Source organism: Carcharodon carcharias, chromosome 1 (genome assembly GCF_017639515.1).
Source record: "Carcharodon carcharias isolate sCarCar2 chromosome 1, sCarCar2.pri, whole genome shotgun sequence".
Classification (NCBI taxonomy): Eukaryota; Metazoa; Chordata; class Chondrichthyes; order Lamniformes; family Lamnidae; genus Carcharodon; species Carcharodon carcharias.
In genome coordinates, this window is record NC_054467.1 from 265,209,257 (window position 1) to 265,230,580 (window position 21,324).

Genomic DNA, 21,324 nt, shown 5'->3' on the forward strand with positions numbered 1-21,324 from the left:
CCCACAGTGCTGTTAGGAAGAGAGTTCCAGGATTTTGACCCAGTGACAGTGAAGGAACGGTGATATATTTCCAAGTCAGGATGGTGAGTGACTTGGATGGGAACTTCCAGGCGGTGGTGTTCCCATCTATTTGCTGCCTTTAGCCTTCTAGATGGTAGCGGTCATGGGTTTGGAAGGTGCAGTCTAGGGAGCCTTGCTGATTTCCTGAAGTGCATCTTGTAGAAGTACACACTGCTGCTATTGTGCGTAGGTGATGGAGGGAGTGAATGTTTGTGGATGTGGTGCCAATCAAGCGGCTGCTTTGTCCTGGTTGGTGTCAAGCTTCTTGAGTGTTGTGGGAGCTGCACTCATCCAGGCAAGTGGGGAGTATTCCATCACACTCCTGACTTGTGCTTTATAGATGGTGGACAGGCTTTAGGGAGTTAGAAGAGTTACTCACTGCAGGATTCCTAACTTCTGACCTGCTCTTGTAGTCACAGTATTTATATGGCTGGTCCAGTTCAGTTTCTGGTCAATGGTAACCCCCAAGATGTTGATAGTGGGGGATTCAGTGATGGTAATGTCATTGAATATCAAGGGGTGATGGTTAGATTCTCTCCTGTTGGAGATGGTCATTGCCTGGCACTTGTGTGGTGTGAATGTTACTTGCCACTTGTCAGCCCAAGCCTGGATGTTGTCCAGATCTTGCTGCATTTGGACATGGACTGCTTCAGTATCTGAGGAGTTGCTAATGGTGCTGAACATTGTGCAATCATCAGCGAACATCCCCACTTCTGACCTTATCGATGGAAGGAAGGTCATTGATGAAGCAGCTGAAGATGGTTGGGCCTAGGACACTACCCTGAGGAACTCCTGCAGTGATGTCCTGGAGCTGAGATGACTGACCCCCAACAACCACAACCATCTTCCTTTGTGCTAGGTATGACTCCAAGCAGTGGAGAGTTTTCCCCCGATTCCCATTGACTCCAGTTTTGCTAGGGCTCCTTGATACCACACTCGGTTAAATGCGGCCTTGATGTGAAGGGCAGACACTCTCACCTCACCTCGGGAGTTCAGCTTTTTTGTCCATGTTTGAACCAAGGCTGTAATGAGGTCAGGAGCTGAGTGGCCCTGGCGGAACCCAAACTGGAGCCAGTAAGCAGGTTATTGCTAAGCAAGTGCCACTTAATAGCACTGTTGATGACCCCATTACTTTACATGGAGTGAATTGATTTGGCTGAAGACTATCTGTGATGCTGGGAACTCTGGCGGAGGCTGAGATGGATCACCCACTTGGCACTTCTGGCTGAAGATTGTTGCAAATGCTTCAGCCTTGTCTTTTGCACTGATGTGCTGGGCTCCCCCATCATTGAGGATATCTGTGGAGCCTTCTCCTCCAGTGAGTTGTTTAATTGTCTACCACCATTCACGACTGGATGTGGTTATGGGATCGCTTAGCTCTGTCTATCACTTGCTGCTTATGCTGTTTGGCATGCAAGTAGTCCCCTGTCATAGCTTCACCATTTTTAGGTATGCCTGGTGCTGCTCCTGGCATGCCCTCCTGCACTATTCAATGAACCAGGGCTGATCCCCTGTCTTGATGGTAATGGTAGAGTGGGGGATATGCTGGGCCATGAGGTTACAGATTGTTTTTGAGTACAATTCTGCTGCTGCTGATGGCTCACAGCGCCTCATGGATGCCCAGTCTTGAGTTACTAGATCTGTTTGAAATCTATCCCATTTTGCACATTGGTGGTGCCACACAACACAATGGAGGGTATCCTCAATGTGCAGATATTTTACAAGCTGTTCCCACTCGTAAAAAGATCGAGAATGAGGGGGCACAGATTTAAAGTGATTTGCAGAAGAAGCAGGTGTGACGTGAGAAAAAGCTTTTCCACACAGCGAGTGGTTCGGGTCTGGAATGCACTGCCTGGAAGTGTGGTGGAGGCAGGTACAATCGAGGCATTCAAGAGGGCATTAGCTGATTATTTGAATAGAATCAATGTGCAGGGGTACAGGGAAAAGGCAGGACAATGGCACTAGGTCATAATGCTCATTTGGAGAGCCGGTGCAGACACAATGGGCTGAATGGCCTCCCCCTGTGCTGTTAAAATTCTGTGATTCTGCGCTATCTACTCTGTCCAGGGCCCTTGTGATTTTGAACATCTGTATCAAATCTGCCTCCAACCTTCTCTTCTCTCAGTAGAATAACCTCAACTTCTCCAATCTCTCCACGTAAATGCAGTCCTTCATTACGGGAACTATTCTAGTGAATCTTTACTGCACCCTCAGTGTTGTGCCTAGAATGGGCACAATAGCTCTAGTTGAGGCCGACACAGTATTTTATAAATTCTCATCATAGCTTTAACAACTTGGCGGGTACCAATGTTTCTTCCTGTCTTCCTCTTTACTTTCCTCTGATTCTATCCCTTCTTCTTATCGCACCTCTTGCTGTGTATTCAGGATAACCTCTGATCTTCCCCTTTTTTACCCTGAATCACCTGTTCTTAACAACAGCCTCAGCTTCATTCCCTTGTGTCCCATCTCAATTAATTTTGAGCTCAGTGCAACATTGAACTTTTCCTCCATTGCCTTCATGTCCATCTCTTTGGCAAGGAGCCATCCCCTGCACGGTAGAACCTTTTATCTGTTTTCAGTAGCTTCCTTACACCTGGACTCCTCCCTCTGGCCTCTTACCCTCTCTCGATCTTTTCATTAAGAACAGTTAGAGTGATAGTGACCTTCTCAATTTCTTTGCTCTCCTCACTCAGCCCAACTTGTTTTCCACTGAACAAGCTGCACTCCGTTCTCTCAGGTTCAAATCTGACGTTATCATCAAACCTGCTGCATAGGGTGGTGCTGTTATTATCTGCCGAACTGATCTCTACCCAGCAGAAATTGAACACCAACTCTCCAACAGTTCCTCCTACCTTTCTCGTGACTGAACATAAGGCTCTTCTTTCCAGGACTGTCCCTCACCTCTTCTCCACTGGGAATTTTCCCTCCACAGCTTCTAACCTCATAGTCCACCACACTGAACAGCCACTCCTACCTCCTTCCCTAAACCCACAAACAGATCAGCCCTGGGAGATCTATCGTTTCAGCTTGTTCCTTGCCATGCACTGATTTTTTTTCCCATCGCTATTTTTTTCTCCCCTTGTCCAAACCACAACAAACCAGCATCCATATTTTATCTAATGCCTTCTCTCGCTTCAACAGTTTCCAATTTCCTGGTCCTAACTCTCTCTTCTTCACCATGGATGGCCAGTCTCTCTACACCACCACCCCCCCACCAGTTTGCTTTTAAGGCTCTCCATTCCTTCCTTGAACTCAGGCCCAACCAGTCAATATTTACTACCACCCGCTTCTGCCTGGTTGGAATTGTTCTCACATTGAACAACTTCCCATTTAACTCAACTCACTTCCTCCAAATGAAAGGTGTGATCACCTTGCAGGCCTCTGTCTTTTTGTGGGAAATGTGGAACATTTTTTGCTCTTGCCAACCCTCGCTCATCTCTTTTTTGGTACATTGATGACAATATTGATGTGGTTTCCTGCTTTTCTCCTGTATTGGAAAATTTATTGACTTTGATTCCAATTTCCACTCTTCTCTCATCTTCACCTGGTCCATTTCCAACTCTCCTTTTCCCTCCCTCGACTTCTCTGGTCCCCATTTCTAGGGATAGACTATCAACAAATATTTATTGTAAGCCCACAGAGTCCCACAGCTACGTCAGCAGCGTACAGAAATTTACCAGTTCTTCGGTATTGGGTTGGGAGGCGGGGAGACTGACAAAGTGGCATGGGAAGGTACCGGAACCCGCCCCTCGCATCTCCCTGGTGCCATGCCATTTTGCCAGCAGCAAGAAATTTGGCAGGTCAGTAGCCCACCAAGAGCCCAACTGAGACACTTAACTGGACAATTAAGGACCATGTTCCACCTCCTGCTAAGTATTTACAGCATTTCCTCTTTTTATTTCAGATTTCCAGCAGCCACAAAGTTTTGCTTTGGTTTCATCATAATGTCCTTGTTTCTCGTGCACCATGCCTCCATTAGTAAAGCCCAGGATCCTGTATGCCTTTTTAAAACACATTCTCAAACTGCCCCGCCACCTTCTGTGATCTGTCAACCTACACCCTCAGGTCTTCCTGCTTTAGAAATGTGCCTCTCATTTCACATTACCTCTCCTTGTTCTTGCTACTGAAATTAGCCATTTCCGGCTTCTCTGCACGACATTTCATTTGTCACATGTCTGCCAATTCTGATACCCATCAGAAAATGGGAACATCTGATCAAGAAAATTCTCCTGAACACACATCAGAAACTCTTGTGCTTCTCTTTATACTAGTGTTTTACACTATTGCTATCCCATTTTGGTGTCTGAGTGGTATATAAGGCATTGCTCCCACCCTATCTTGAGCACTTTGTCCAATTCATGGCCTAATTGCAGAATGGATATGACTATCTGAGCTGATGCCTGGGCAGTACAGTTGTGTGTGCAGTAGCCTAACCCATTTCTCCTCCCTTCCTCTAGATAGACCCGATTCAAATAGTCTGGGCACTAAAATCGTGGTGCCAGTTTTGACAATGTCGATTGTATCTTACTTGATCACAAAGATGCTAATGAAGGCGGGAATAATATGCAGGAAAGAAAGCGCCACATCTTCTGCCGATCAGTTGACATGCGAGACAAGGTAAGCAACACCAGGGTTACAACAAGGCTTGAGGGCATCTTCCGATGGCCAGATCCTAAAGTGGATCCTTGGATCGCAGCAGCTCCAGAAGTTAGCTCACCACCACATTCTCAAAGGACAGTTAGGGATGGGCAAGAGATATTGGCCTAGCCACCAATGTCCACAAACAATGAACAAATTTTTAAAAAAAAGATGCAACCAGGAGGTGGTTCAAGACTGTCACTGGTGAAATTATCAGGAGAGTGACTTGGGAATGATTCAGGAGAGAGACTGGGGAATGGATCAGGAGTGATCCTGGGGTATGGATCAGGAGTGAGACTGGGGAATGGATCAGGAGTGAGCCTGGGGTATGGATCAGGAGTGAGACTGGGGATAGGATCAGGAGTGAGACTGGGGATAGGATCAGGAGTGAGACTGTGGAATGGATCAGGAGTGAGACTGGGGAATGGATCAGGAGTGAGACTGGGGAATGGATCAGGAGTGAGACTGGGGATAGGATCAGGAGTGAGACTGGGGAATGGATCAGGAGTGAGACTGGGGATAGGATCAGGAGTGAGACTGGGGAATGGATCAGGAGTGAGACTGGGGAATGGATCAGGAGTGAGACTGGGGAATGGATCAGGAGTGAGACTGGGGAATGGATCAGGAGTGAGACTGGGGAATGGATCAGGAGCGAGACTGGGGAATGGATCAGGAGCGAGACTGTGGAATGGATCAGGAGTGAGACTGGGGAATGGATCAGGAGTGAGACTGGGGAATGGATCAGGATTGAGACTGGGGAATGGATCAGGAGTGAGACTGGGGATAGGATCAGGAGTGAGACTGGGGATAGGATCAGGAGTGAGACTGAGGATAGGATCAGGAGTGAGACTGGGGAATGGATCAGGAGTGAGACTGGGGAATGGATCAAGAGTGGGGTTGGGGAAAGGCTGCGGAGTGAGACTGGGGGAAGAATCAGGAGTGCGACTTGTTAATGGATCAGGACTGAGACTGGGGAATGGATCAGGAGTGAGATTGGGGATAGGATCAGGAGTGAGACTGGGGAATGGATCAGGAGTGAGACTGGGGATAGGATCAGGAGTGAGACTGAGGAATGGATCAGGAGTGAGACTGATGATAGGATCAGGAGTGAGACTGGGGAATGGATCAGGAGTGAGACTGGGGATAGGATCAGGAGTGAGACTGGGGAATGGATCAGGAGTGAGACTGGGGAATGGATCAGGAGTGAGACTGGGGATAGGATCAGGAGTGAGACTGGGGAATGGATCAGGAGTGAGACTGGGGAATGGATCAGGAGTGAGACTGGGGAATGGATCAGGAGTGAGACTGGGGATAGGATCAGGAGTGAGACTGGGGAATGGATCAGGAGTGAGACTGGGGAATGGATCAGGAGTGAGACTGGGGAATGGATCAAGAGTGGGGTTGGGGAAAGGATAAGGAGTGAGACTGGGGAAAGGCTGCGGAGTGAGACTGGGGGAAGAATCAGGAATGCGACTTGTTAATGGATCAGGACTGAGACTGGGGAATGGATCAGGAGTGAGACTGGGGAATGGATCAGGAGTGAGACTGGGGATAGGATCAGGAGTGAGACTGGGGAATGGATCAGGAGTGAGACTGGGGATAGGATCAGGAGTGAGACTGAGGAATGGATCAGGAGTGAGACTGGGGATAGGATCAGGAGTGAGACTGGGGAATGGATCAGGAGTGAGACTGGGGAATGGATCAGGAGTGAGACTGGGGAATGGATCAGGAGTGAGAATGAGGATAGGATCAGGAGTGAGACTGGGGAGTGGATCAGGAGTGAGACTGGGGAATGGATCAGGAGTGAGACTGTGGAATGGATCAGGAGTTCGACTGGGGAATGGATCAGGAGTGAGACTGGGGAATGGATCAGGAGTGAGACTGGGGAATGGGTCAGGAGTGAGCCTGGGGTATGGATCAGGAGTGAGACTGGGGATAGGATCAGGAGTGAGACTGGGGAATGGATCAGGAGTGAGACTGGGGAATGGATCAGGAGTGAGACTGGGGAATGGATCAGGAGTGAGACTGGGGATAGGATCAGGAGTGAGACTGGGGAATGGATCAGGAGTGAGACTGGGGAATGGATCAGGAGTGAGACTGGGGAATGGATCAGGAGTGAGACTGGGGAATGGATCAGGAGTGAGACTGTGGATAGGATCAGGAGTGAGACTGGGGAATGGATCAGGAGTGAGACTGAGGATAGGATCAGGAGTGAGACTGGGGAATGGATCAGGAGTGAGACTGGGGAATGGATCAGGAGTGAGACTGGGGAATGGATCAAGAGTGGGGTTGGGGAAAGGATAAGGAGTGAGACTGGGGAAAGGCTGCGGAGTGAGACTGGGGGAAGAATCAGGAATGCGACTTGTTAATGGATCAGGACTGAGACTGGGGAATGGATCTGGAGTGAGATTGGGGATAGGATCAGGAGTGAGACTGGGGAATGGATCAGGAGTGAGACTGGGGATAGGATCAGGAGTGAGACTGAGAATTGGATCAGGAGTGAGACTGGGGATAGGATCAGGAGTGAGACTGGGGATAGGATCAGGAGTGAGACTGGGGAATGGATCAGGAGTGAGACTGGGGAATGGATCAGGAGTGAGAATGAGGATAGGATCAGGAGTGAGACTGGGGAATGGATCAGGAGTGAGACTGGGGAATGGATCAGGAGTGAGACTGGGGAATGGATCAGGAGTGAGAATGAGGATAGGATCAGGAGTGAGAATGGGGAGTGGATCAGGAGTGAGACTGGGGAATGGATCAGGAGTGAGACTGAGGATAGGATCAGGAGTGAGACTGGGGAATGGATCAGGAGTGAGACTGGGGAATGGATCAGGAGTGAGACTGGGGAATGGATCAAGAGTGGGGTTGGGGAAAGGATAAGGAGTGAGACTGGGGAAAGGCTGCGGAGTGAGACTGGGGGAAGAATCAGGAATGCGACTTGTTAATGGATCAGGACTGAGACTGGGGAATGGATCTGGAGTGAGATTGGGGATAGGATCAGGAGTGAGACTGGGGAATGGATCAGGAGTGAGACTGGGGATAGGATCAGGAGTGAGACTGAGAATTGGATCAGGAGTGAGACTGGGGATAGGATCAGGAGTGAGACTGGGGATAGGATCAGGAGTGAGACTGGGGAATGGATCAGGAGTGAGACTGGGGAATGGATCAGGAGTGAGAATGAGGATAGGATCAGGAGTGAGACTGGGGAATGGATCAGGAGTGAGACTGGGGAATGGATCAGGAGTGAGACTGGGGAATGGATCAGGAGTGAGAATGAGGATAGGATCAGGAGTGAGAATGGGGAGTGGATCAGGAGTGAGACTGGGGAATGGATCAGGAGTGAGACTGGGGAATGGATCAGGAGTTCGACTGGGGAATGGATCAGGAGTGAGACTGGGGAATGGATCAGGAGTGAGACTGGGGAATGGGTCAGGAGTGAGCCTGGGGTATGGATCAGGAGTGAGACTGGGGATAGGATCAGGAGTGAGACTGGGGAATGGATCAGGAGTGAGACTGGGGAATGGATCAGGAGTGAGACTGGGGAATGGATCAGGAGTGAGACTGGGGATAGGATCAGGAGTGAGACTGGGGAATGGATCAGGAGTGAGACTGGGGAATGGATCAGGAGTGAGACTGGGGAATGGATCAGGAGTGAGACTGTGGATAGGATCAGGAGTGAGACTGGGGAATGGATCAGGAGTGAGACTGAGGATAGGATCAGGAGTGAGACTGGGGAATGGATCAGGAGTGAGACTGGGGAATGGATCAGGAGTGAGACTGTGGAATGGATCAGGAGTGAGACTGGGGAATGGATCAGGAGTGAGACTGGGGAATGGATCAAGAGTGGGGTTGGGGAAAGGATAAGGAGTGAGACTGGGGAAAGGCTGCGGAGTGAGACTGGGGGAAGAATCAGGAGTGCGACTTGTTAATGGATCAGGACTGAGGCTGGGGAATGGATCAGGAGTGAGACTGGGGATAGGATCAGGAGTTTGACTGGAGAGTGGATCAGGAGTGAGACTGAGGATAGGATCAGGAGTGAGACTGGGGATAGGATCAGGAGTGAGACTGAGGAATGGATCAGGAGTGAGACTGTGGAATGGATCAGGAGTGAGACAGGGGAATGGATCAGGAGTGAGACTGGGGAATGGATCAAGAGTGGGGTTGGGGAAAGGATAAGGAGTGAGACTGGGGAAAGGCTGCGGAGTGAGACTGGGGGAAGAATCAGGAGTGCGACTTGTTAATGGATCAGGACTGAGGCTAGGGAATGGATCAGGAGTGAGACTGGGGATAGGATCAGGAGTTTGACTGGAGAGTGGATCAGGAGTGAGACTGGGGAATGGATCAGGAGGGAGACTGGGGATAGGATCAGGAGTGAGACTGAGGAATGGATCAGGAGTGAGACTGGGGATAGGATCAGGAGTGAGACTGGGGAATGGATCAGGAGCGAGACTGGGGAATGGATCAGGAGCGAGACTGTGGAATGGATCAGGAGTGAGACTGGGGAATGGATCAGGAGTGAGACTGGGGAATGGATCAGGATTGAGACTGGGGAATGGATCAGGAGTGAGACTGGGGATAGGATCAGGAGTGAGACTGGGGATAGGATCAGGAGTGAGACTGAGGATAGGATCAGGAGTGAGACTGGGGAATGGATCAGGAGTGAGACTGGGGAATGGATCAAGAGTGGGGTTGGGGAAAGGCTGCGGAGTGAGACTGGGGGAAGAATCAGGAGTGCGACTTGTTAATGGATCAGGACTGAGACTGGGGAATGGATCAGGAGTGAGATTGGGGATAGGATCAGGAGTGAGACTGGGGAATGGATCAGGAGTGAGACTGGGGATAGGATCAGGAGTGAGACTGAGGAATGGATCAGGAGTGAGACTGATGATAGGATCAGGAGTGAGACTGGGGAATGGATCAGGAGTGAGACTGGGGATAGGATCAGGAGTGAGACTGGGGAATGGATCAGGAGTGAGACTGGGGAATGGATCAGGAGTGAGACTGGGGATAGGATCAGGAGTGAGACTGGGGAATGGATCAGGAGTGAGACTGGGGAATGGATCAGGAGTGAGACTGGGGAATGGATCAGGAGTGAGACTGGGGATAGGATCAGGAGTGAGACTGGGGAATGGATCAGGAGTGAGACTGGGGAATGGATCAGGAGTGAGACTGGGGAATGGATCAAGAGTGGGGTTGGGGAAAGGATAAGGAGTGAGACTGGGGAAAGGCTGCGGAGTGAGACTGGGGGAAGATTCAGGAATGCGACTTGTTAATGGATCAGGACTGAGACTGGGGAATGGATCAGGAGTGAGACTGGGGAATGGATCAGGAGTGAGACTGGGGATAGGATCAGGAGTGAGACTGGGGAATGGATCAGGAGTGAGACTGGGGATAGGATCAGGAGTGAGACTGAGGAATGGATCAGGAGTGAGACTGGTGATAGGATCAGGAGTGAGACTGGGGAATGGATCAGGAGTGAGACTGGGGAATGGATCAGGAGTGAGACTGGGGAATGGATCAGGAGTGAGAATGAGGATAGGATCAGGAGTGAGACTGGGGAGTGGATCAGGAGTGAGACTGGGGAATGGATCAGGAGTGAGACTGTGGAATGGATCAGGAGTTCGACTGGGGAATGGATCAGGAGTGAGACTGGGGAATGGATCAGGAGTGAGACTGGGGAATGGGTCAGGAGTGAGCCTGGGGTATGGATCAGGAGTGAGACTGGGGATAGGATCAGGAGTGAGACTGGGGAATGGATCAGGAGTGAGACTGGGGAATGGATCAGGAGTGAGACTGGGGAATGGATCAGGAGTGAGACTGGGGATAGGATCAGGAGTGAGACTGGGGAATGGATCAGGAGTGAGACTGGGGAATGGATCAGGAGTGAGACTGGGGAATGGATCAGGAGTGAGACTGGGGAATGGATCAGGAGTGAGACTGTGGATAGGATCAGGAGTGAGACTGGGGAATGGATCAGGAGTGAGACTGAGGATAGGATCAGGAGTGAGACTGGGGAATGGATCAGGAGTGAGACTGGGGAATGGATCAGGAGTGAGACTGGGGAATGGATCAAGAGTGGGGTTGGGGAAAGGATAAGGAGTGAGACTGGGGAAAGGCTGCGGAGTGAGACTGGGGGAAGAATCAGGAATGCGACTTGTTAATGGATCAGGACTGAGACTGGGGAATGGATCTGGAGTGAGATTGGGGATAGGATCAGGAGTGAGACTGGGGAATGGATCAGGAGTGAGACTGGGGATAGGATCAGGAGTGAGACTGAGAATTGGATCAGGAGTGAGACTGGGGATAGGATCAGGAGTGAGACTGGGGATAGGATCAGGAGTGAGACTGGGGAATGGATCAGGAGTGAGACTGGGGAATGGATCAGGAGTGAGAATGAGGATAGGATCAGGAGTGAGACTGGGGAATGGATCAGGAGTGAGACTGGGGAATGGATCAGGAGTGAGACTGGGGAATGGATCAGGAGTGAGAATGAGGATAGGATCAGGAGTGAGAATGGGGAGTGGATCAGGAGTGAGACTGGGGAATGGATCAGGAGTGAGACTGGGGAATGGATCAGGAGTTCGACTGGGGAATGGATCAGGAGTGAGACTGGGGAATGGATCAGGAGTGAGACTGGGGAATGGGTCAGGAGTGAGCCTGGGGTATGGATCAGGAGTGAGACTGGGGATAGGATCAGGAGTGAGACTGGGGAATGGATCAGGAGTGAGACTGGGGAATGGATCAGGAGTGAGACTGGGGAATGGATCAGGAGTGAGACTGGGGATAGGATCAGGAGTGAGACTGGGGAATGGATCAGGAGTGAGACTGGGGAATGGATCAGGAGTGAGACTGGGGAATGGATCAGGAGTGAGACTGTGGATAGGATCAGGAGTGAGACTGGGGAATGGATCAGGAGTGAGACTGAGGATAGGATCAGGAGTGAGACTGGGGAATGGATCAGGAGTGAGACTGGGGAATGGATCAGGAGTGAGACTGTGGAATGGATCAGGAGTGAGACTGGGGAATGGATCAGGAGTGAGACTGGGGAATGGATCAAGAGTGGGGTTGGGGAAAGGATAAGGAGTGAGACTGGGGAAAGGCTGCGGAGTGAGACTGGGGGAAGAATCAGGAGTGCGACTTGTTAATGGATCAGGACTGAGGCTGGGGAATGGATCAGGAGTGAGACTGGGGATAGGATCAGGAGTTTGACTGGAGAGTGGATCAGGAGTGAGACTGGGGAATGGATCAGGAGGGAGACTGGGGATAGGATCAGGAGTGAGACTGAGGAATGGATCAGGAGTGAGACTGGGGATAGGATCAGGAGTGAGACTGGGGAATGGATCAGGAGTGAGACTGAAGATAGGATCAGGAGTGAGACTGGGGAATGGATCAGGAGTGAGAATGAGGATAGGATCAGGAGTGAGACTGGGGAATGGATCAGGAGTGAGACTGAGTAATGGATCAGGAGTGAGACTGGGGAATGGATCAGGAGTGAGACTGGGGAATGGATCAGAAGTGAGACTGGGGATAGGATCAGGAGTGAGACTGAGGAATGGATCAGGAGTGAGACTGGGGATAGGATCAGGAGTGAGACTGGGGAATGGATCAGGAGTGAGACTGGGGAATGGATCAGGAGTGAGACTGGGGAATGGATCAGGAGTGAGACTGGAGAGTGGATCAGGAGTGAGACTGGGGAATGGATCAGGAGTGAGACTGAGGAATGGATCAGGAGTGAGACTGGGGAATGGATCAGGAGTGAGACTGGGGAATGGATCAGGAGTGAGACTGAGGAATGGATCAGGAGTGAGACTGGGGAATGGATCAGGAGTGAGACTGGGGAATGGGTCAGGAGTGAGACTGGGGAATGGATCAGGAGTGAGACTGGGGATAGGATCAGGAGTGAGACTGGGGAATGGATCAGGAGTGAGACTGGGGAATGGATCAGGAGTGAGACTGGGTTTGGTGTCAGGAGTGAGACTGGGGAATGGATCAGGAGTGAGACTGGGGAATGGATCAGGAGTGAGACTGGGGAATGGATCTGGAGTGAGACTGGGGAATGGGTCAGGAGTGAGACTGGGGATAGGATCAGGAGTGAGACTGGGGAATGGATCAGGAGTGAGACTGGGGACAGGATCAGGAGTGAGACTGGGGAATGGATCAGGAGTGAGACTGGGTTTGGTGTCAGGAGTGAAACTGGGGATAGGATCAGGAGTGAGACTGGGTTTGGTGTCAGGAGTGAGACTGGGGAATGGATCAGGAGTGAGACTGGGGAATGGATCAGGAGTGAGACTGGGGATAGGATCAGGAATGAGACTGGGTTTGGTGTCAGGAGTGAGACTGGGGAATGGATCAAGATTGAGAGTAGGGAATGGATCAGGAATTAGGATTGATACTGGGTAATGGATCAGTAACTGGACTGTACCCAAGTTATCCCCACCTGAAACGCAGCCCATTGTTTTGTTTCAGCTTGCTTTACCATCCTTTTATTCCAATTTTTCCGACCTAGATTCATTCTCACTCAACTTTTACACTGGATTATTTCTTTTCCTTTTCCATAGCCAGTCTAAGTCTGACGGGCTGGAGTTTACAGGTCACTATCTTCCTCGCCCCCTGCATCGGGAGCCTGCTGTCTTGTCCTGCAGCTATTTTATGCTGGGAATAGCATTGGTGGACTCAGGGTGAGTCCTCCACCCCCATCTGGGGAGGAAGTCCTGCTTTAGAGAGCTGCCGGCCAATCTGATCAGTAATCTCAGCAGCAGCAGGTACGAGCAGCAGCCACCGCTGGGACTACAGGCAGTCTCCAAACAAGGGGTGATCATGGAGCTGGACTTTAACGTAAGGCCAGGATATCAGCTGCCAGACCCCAGCGAGGTGGTTGTGGGTGCCGGGTTTGAGAAGTTGCGGGGCTGGAGGGTTGCAGGTCGGGGGTGGGGGTAGTATGACCTTGGGTGGTGGTGCCTCCAATGGACTCAGGGGGCCCCCAGAAAAGGGGCTCTCCCCTTTTGCCCGACACCAGCCCACACAGTAAAAGCTGCCTTGCTACCAATCTGGGATGGGCCTCCTTGCGGCTGCTACAATAGGGGCAGAGGCACAATTAGGCACTTAAGTGGCAATAAATTGGCCACTGAAGGACCATGATAGTCCCAAGGGTGGGGAGGATGCCTAATGCACCCCCCTCCCACCCCCAGCTGTCCTCCATAAAAGGAGAAACAGGTTGGAAGTAGGAGGGGAGGCAGTGGGAATGCCACATGCTGCATCTTATGAGTCCCCTCCTTCCTTCAAACATGCCGATGGAGCAGGGGAGAATAAAATCCAACGCTACGATCACAGTCCCCTAAACTTTTCCCAACTGGTAGCTGATCTCTTTGGCCAAACTCATTCCCCAGAACATGAGGCAGCACTACCTCCTTCAGAGAACTGGAAACATACTGATTTATAAAGTCTTCCTGGGCACAATCCCTCTGTCCCTCTCTCTTACTATTGTTCTCCGAAACTGTTACAAGTACGTCCCGCACACTCATGCTTCAGTTTGATCTCTCCAGTCCTAGCGGTGAAGGGTTTTGTTGGGCACAGACTTGCCTGCCGGAAGAACACATTGGAATTTCAAGTGCAGACCGTAGACAATCTTGCAACTGTTGGAACCACAGATTATAAATCGTGTGCAATATACCTGCTCACATTCCAACCTGCACTTCTGAACCAGAAGCACAAATTTGTAAAAAAATGACCCCTGAGGTGTCCACAAAGATTTCCCCCAGTGCATTTCAGCTACCTGGGGATGTTTGGAACAACAGAATGTCTCTTGGAAAAAAAGAGTGGAAGTCAACAAACACCATTCTTACTTGACTCCTGACGGTGGTCCGGAGCAGGTTTCAGGCCCAGCCCTTGGATTAAGAACTGATGGAGAGAAAGTGATTTAGAAGAGACTGAGGACAGGAACTGCAGACAATGTGAAGATAGTGTTACAGCTGGCTTGATTCATTCTCACTCAACTGTTACACTGGATTATTTCTTTTCCTTTTCCATAGCCAGTCTAAGTCTGACGGGCTGGACTTTACAGGTCGCTATCTTCCTCGCCCCTCCACAGTAGATGCTGGCACCTCCACGAGACATCTGGCTTCATATCGGCACACTTCAGTCTGACAGCACGACCCAGTAAGTAACTGAACCATTTCTAATACACAATCATTATTCCAAACATAAATGAGTTGGCTAAAACCAACTGGTCCGCTTTAAAGTATTGGTGAAGGGCCAGAGTGCACCCATTCTGCTGGCAGAATTAAAACGGCCTTCCAATTGTTTGAACCCTTGATCCCAACCCACTTCCCATGAAATCGGGCATTTAAATGCCAAACCTTTGACGTCTAGCACCTAGGTGCGTTGGGCAGGAGGTGCATGAGAGCATCACCACCTCTACAATCTCCTCCAAGGCACACACCATTCTGACTTGGAAACCATTGGTGAGGTGAGAACAGACGTGTCCCAGGTAAACTGGAATGATTGGCAGCCAAAACTGAAATGGCACAATGGGCTCCCTTTAAAGAGGAGCTGGTTCAGGTACAGTCAAGATATGTTCCCACAAAGGGGGAAAGTAGGTCAAGCAAAACCAGAGCTCTGGGGATGGCATGGGTAAGAGATTAAGGTGAAGGAGAAAAAGGGTTTTGGGGGTGGCCTGGGAGGGGGAGGGGGGTGGTGATGGTAATGACTGATGTCAGGTTCATAATACAAGTAAAAACAGGTAGAATATAGAAAATCCAAAGAGGAAGAGAAAAAAAAGTTAGAGAGCCAAAGAGAGAGTATAAGAACAGACTGGCAGCCAACATAAAAGGGAATCTAAAAGTCTTCTATAAGCATTCAAATAGTAAAATGGTAGTAAGAAAGAACTGCGGCCAGATAGGGATCAAAAAGGAGACCCACACGTGGAGACAGGGCAGGGGGAGAGGCAAGGCATCAGCTTTTCATGAAGGAAGGGGTTTCTGCCCAAAATCATGGTGAAAGAGGAGACGGTGAGACACTGATGGGCTAAGATTTGATAAAGAGGAGGTGAGAGAAAGGTTGTCTGCGACAAAACTAAATACTGTGAGTCTGGAAATCTGTATTAAAAACATAAAATTCCGGAAATACTTAGCATCTGTGGTGAGAGTAACAGAGTTAATGAGTGGGATTGTTGCCGAGTCAGGATGACTTCAGAGCCCTTTAAAAATGGCAGGCGGTTTCCTGATTCTGAGATTCATGACCCCATTCCTGGGTTGGCGATTTTCAGGAGTCCTTTTTAAAGGTGTGCGCTGGTTTGGGTTGTGAGCTTGCGCCCTATAATCCCAACCCGGTCTGCTGCATTGGGGAGACAGGGATTTCCTTGTCCTCTGCAATTTTCATGCAGTTGGGCCAGATTTTCAAAGAGCAGGGGTTCATGGTCGGTACTGGATTGCTGCTTGGACCGCATTAGAGTGCTTCAGTTGGAGTTCGGTGAAGATGGAAGGAGGGATTCTTTTATTTCCTATCTTTCCTCAGTGAGGAGTGGCAGCCTTGGTAAGTAGGACCTGGTGAGCTTTCCTTGTGCCCTTAATATTGTCTAAGCTAGTGGAGGTAAAATTAAAGGGAGTAATTTAGGGGTAAGTCATGACAAGGAAACTCGGCCAAGTGGAATGCTCCTCCTGTTCGCTGTGGGATGTCAGGGGCACTTTCAGGGGAAGTGTCCCCAGCTACAGCTACTCAAAATCCACATTTTGGAGCTGGAACTGCAACTGGAACCGCTGTGGAGCATCTGCAAGGATGGGATATTCGTGGATAGCACGTACAGTGAAGTGGCCACACCACAGGTAAAGGCAGAGTAAAAGTACTGGGCAGGTAGTGCAGGAGTCCCTTGGGTCCATCTCCCTCTTGAACAGATTTTCTGACTTGGATACTGCTGGGGGAGATAATTTCTCAGGGGAGTGCAGCAAGAGCCAAGTCTATCGCACCACAAGTGGCTCAGCTGCACAGGGGGAGAAAAAAGAGTGGGAAAGCAATAATGATAAGGGATTCTATTGTAAGGGGAACAGGTAGATGTGACACCAGGATGGTATGTTGCCTCCCTGGTGCCACGGTCAAGGATGCCACTGAGTGGTTATAGGACATTCTGAAGCGGGAGGGTGAACAGCCAGAGGTTCTGGTCCATATCAGTACCAACAACATGGGTAAAAAGAGGGATGAGATCTTGAAAGCAGAATATAGGGAGCTAGGAAATAAATTAACAAGCAGGACCTCAAAGGCAGTAATCTGAGGATTACCCCCAGTGCCACATGCTAGCGAGATCAGAAATAGGAGAATACACCAGATGAATGTGTGGCTGGAGAGGTGGTGTAGGAGGGAGGGATTTAGATTCCTGAGGCATTGGGACCAAGTCTGGGGAAGATGGGAGCTGTACAATCCGGATGGGTTGCACCCCAGCAGGACCAGGACCAATATCCTCACAGGGGTATTCGCTAGGACTGTGGGGGGTGCGTCTAAACTAAACTGACAGGCACCTCAGCCGCCAGGCACAAGAGACGGAAACAAAGATAGGAATGAAAGACCAAAAAGTGGAATGCAAAAGTGGAAGGCAGAGGAAACAAGGGCTAGCAGCAAATAGGGCCATAGTACAAAAAAAATGTGTAAATATGTTAAAAAGACAAGTCTAATGGCACTGTGTCTGAATGCACAGAGCATACGCAATAAGGTAGATGAATTAACAGTGCGAATAGATGTAAATGGGTATGATATGATTTCAATTATGGAGTCATTGCTGTACCAAGGCTGGGAACTGAATATCCAAGGATACTCGATATTTAGGATGGACAGGCAAAAAGGAAAAGGAAGGAGTGTGGCATTGTTAGCTAAGGATGAAATTAGAGAGGATTTTGGCTCAGAAAATCTCAGTGTAGAGTCAATCTGGGTGGAGCTAAGAAGCAGCTAGGGGCAGAAAACATTAGTTGGAATTGTCTATAGTCTCCAAACAGTAATGATAATGTAGGGTTAAATATGAAATTGGAGATGCATGTAACAAGAGTGCTACAGCAACCATAGGTAACTTTATAGGCTGGACAAACCAAATTAGCAATAATACTGCAGCAGCAGAATTCCTGGAGTGTGTCTGAGATTTTTTTTAGACCAGTATGTCAAGGAACTGACAAGGGAACAGGCTACCCTAGATTTGGTATTGTGCACTGAGAAGGGATTAATTAATAATCTTGTTATGTGGGATTCTTTAGGGAACAATGACCACAACATGATGGAATTCCTCATTAGAATGAAAACTGAAATAGTCCAATTTGAAACTCGGGTCCTGAATCTAAACAAAGGAGACAACAAAGATGTGAGGCGTGAGTTGGCTAAGATAGATTGGGGAATTTCATTAAAAGGCATGACAGTGGATAGACAGTGGCTAATGTTTAAGGAACAAATGTATGCATTGCAACAGTTACACATTCCTTTGTGATGCAAAATCACAACAGGAAAAGCAGCCCAACCATGGCTAACAAAATAAATTATGGATAGTATTAGATCCAAAGAGGAGTCATATAAAGTTGTTAGAAAAAGTAGCAAGCCTGAATGGCAGAGTATTATTTAAATGGCGATAGATTGGGAAATGTTGATGTATAAAGGGACCTGGGTGTCCTTGAACATCAAGCACTGAAAGCAAGCATGTAGGTGCAGCAAGCAGTTCAGAAGGCAAATGGTATGTTAGTCTTCATTGCGAGAGGACATGAGTACAGCAGCAAGGATGTCTTACTGCAGCTGTACAGGGCCTTGGTGAGACCACACCTGGAGTATTGTGTGCGGTTTTGGTCTCCTTACTTCAGGAAGGATATACTTACCATAGAGGGAGTGCAGTGAAGGTTCATCAGATTGATTCCTGCGATGACAGGATTGTCATATGAGGAGAGATTGAGCCGACTAGGACTATATTCACTGGAGTTTAGAAGAATGAATCTAATTGAAACGTATAAAATTCTGACAGGGCTGGACAGACTGGATGCAGGGATGATGTTTCCTCTGGCTGGGGGTCTAGAACAAGGGGTCACAGTCTCAGGATACAGGATAGGCCATTTAGGTCTGAGATGAGGAGAAACTTCTTAACTCAGAGGGTGGTGATCCTATGGAATTGTCTACCACAGAGGGCTGTGGAGGGCAAGTTACTGAATACATTTAAGAAGGAAGTAGATAGATTTCTGGACTCTAAAGGCATCGAGGGGTATGGGGAGAGTGCGGGATTGTGGCATTGAGATAGAGGATCTGCCATGATTATATTGAATGGTGGAGCAGGCTCGAAGGGCTGAATGACATACTCCTGCTCCTATTTTCTATGTCTCTATGGCACCTCAGAGGTGTCGTGAACCATGGCCTATATGATGGAACCTGTTAAGTGTTATGATCATTGGCAAGACATCAAATTTATTGGAGAGCCCTGCATAGGGACTAATCATGTTTAAAGTAGACAAAGCTTGAGATTCAAGACGCTAATAGAATTAAGCCACAAGATTCCACGGGTTTTAAACAAACAAAAATAAACTTTACCATACATAGACCAAAACAGATTCCATGGGTTTCTCAAAAGCCTAGACGCAAGTCACACTGTGAGTCAACCAATCTCACTGAAACTTCATCTTTGTTGGTTTTTAATCTTCACCTTTGAAGATTAGAAACTTGGAATTCTCTCCAAAAGTCGCTTCAACTCAGACAGTGTCAACGATAGCCCACCTCCCAGGATTTCAATCTCGTCCTCTGAGATTCCCCTGGATTTCACAGTACATCTAAACGTCAACTTATATGCACAATTTCAGCTTTTTGGCCTGCTAAGCAGAGGACTGCTGCTCCAAAGTGGTACATTTCCCTAGCGGCCTACCAGAAAGAGATGCCAAATTTCTGCTGCTTTCTTAGAATGACAGCGCCTCCTCTAGGTCCTTTTCGATTACCAGGACTTCTCCCAAGTCCACTTTTTTTTTATTCATTCGAAGATGTGGGCTTCACTGGCTGGCCAGCATTTATTGCCCATCCCTAGTTGCCCTTGAGAAGGTGGTGGTGAGCTGCCTTCTTGAACCGCTGCAGTCCATGTGGTGTAGGTACACCCACAGTGCTGTTAGGGAGGGAGTTCCAGGATTTTGCCCCAGCGACAGTGAGGGAACGGCGATATATTTCCAAGTCAGGATAGTGAGTGACTTGGAGGGGAACTTCCAGGTGGTGGTGTTCCCATGCGTCTGCTGCCCTTGTCCTTCTAGATGATAGTGGTCGCGGGTTTGGAAGGTGCTGTCGAAGGAGCCTTGGTGAGTTTCTGCAGTGCATCTTGTAGATGGTACACACAGCAGCTACTGGGCACCAGTGTTGGAGGGAGTGAATGTTTGTGGATGTGGTGCCAATCAAGCGGGCTGCTTTGTCCTGGATGTGGGAGCTGCATTCATCCAGGCAAGTGGGGATTATTCCATCACACTCCTGACTTGCAAATGGCGGTTACGCTTTTGGGAGTCATTAGCTGAGTTACTTGCCACAGGATTCTCAGCCTCTGACCTGCTCTTGTAGCCACAGTATTTATATGGCTAGTTCAGTTCAATTTCTGGTCAATGGTAACCCCCAGGATGTTGATAGTGGGGGATTCAGTGATGGTAATGCCAGTGAATGTCAAAGAGCGATGGTTAGATTCTCTTTTGTTGGAGATGGTCATTGCCTGGCACTCTCATGTGGTGAATGTTACTTGCCACTTGTCAGCCCAAACCTGGATATTGTCCAGGTCTTGCTGTATTTGCACATGGACTGCTTCAGTATCAGAAGTTGCGAATGGTGCTGAACATTGTCCAATCATCAGGAAACATCCCTACTTCTGACCTTACGATAGAAGGAAGATTATTGATGAAGCAACAGAAGATGGTTGGGCCCAGGACACAATCTTGGGGAACTCTTGCAAAAGTGTCCTTGAACTGAGATGATTGACCTCCAACAACCACAACCATCTTCCTCTGTGCTAGTTATGACTCCAACCAGTGGAGAGTTTTCCCCCGATTCCCATTGACTCCAGTTTTGCTAGGGCTCCTTGATGCCACACTTGGTCAACTGCTGCCTTGATGTCAAGGGCAGTCACTCTCATCTTACCTCTGGTGTTCAACTCATTTGTCCATGTTTGAACCAAGGCTGTAATGAGATCAGGAGCTGAGTGGCCCTGGCAGAACCCAAACTGGGCATCAGTGGGCAGGTTATAGCTAAGCAACTGCTACTTAATAGCACTGTTGATGACCCCTTCCATTACTTTACTGATGATTGAGAGTAGACTGATGGGGCAGTAATTGGCCGGGTTGGATTTGTCCTGCTTTTGATATAGAGGAAATACTGGGGAATTTTCCACATTGCTGGGTAGATGCCAATGTTTTAGCTGCACTGGAACAGCTTGGCTAGGGGTGCGGCAAGTTTGGAGCACAATCCTTCAGTGCTATTGCCAGAATATTGTTGGGGCCCATAGCCTTTGCAGTATCCAGTGCCTTCAGCTGTTTCTTGATATCACGTGGAGTGAATCGAATTGGCTGAAAACTGGCATCCGGAGGAGGCTGAGATGGATCATCACTCGTCATTTCTGGCTGAAGATTGTAGCAAATGCTTCAACCTTATCTTTTGCACTGATGT

General features: G+C 49.1%; 1 protein-coding gene across 3 annotated transcripts in view; it reads left to right on the forward strand.

Annotated features, from left to right (window-relative positions):
• The window catches only part of LOC121279949 (disintegrin and metalloproteinase domain-containing protein 12-like), a 375,022-nt gene that overhangs the window by 340,823 nt on the left and 12,875 nt on the right, over positions 1–21,324 (forward strand). For all 3 annotated transcript variants that reach the window (XM_041191570.1, XM_041191551.1, XM_041191560.1), the window contains 2 exons: positions 4,518–4,677; positions 14,727–14,853. In XM_041191570.1, coding sequence (XP_041047504.1) covers positions 4,518–4,677; positions 14,727–14,841 — 275 coding nt within the window. In that variant the 3' untranslated portion in view covers positions 14,842–14,853. The remainder of the gene's footprint in view (positions 1–4,517; positions 4,678–14,726; positions 14,854–21,324) is intronic.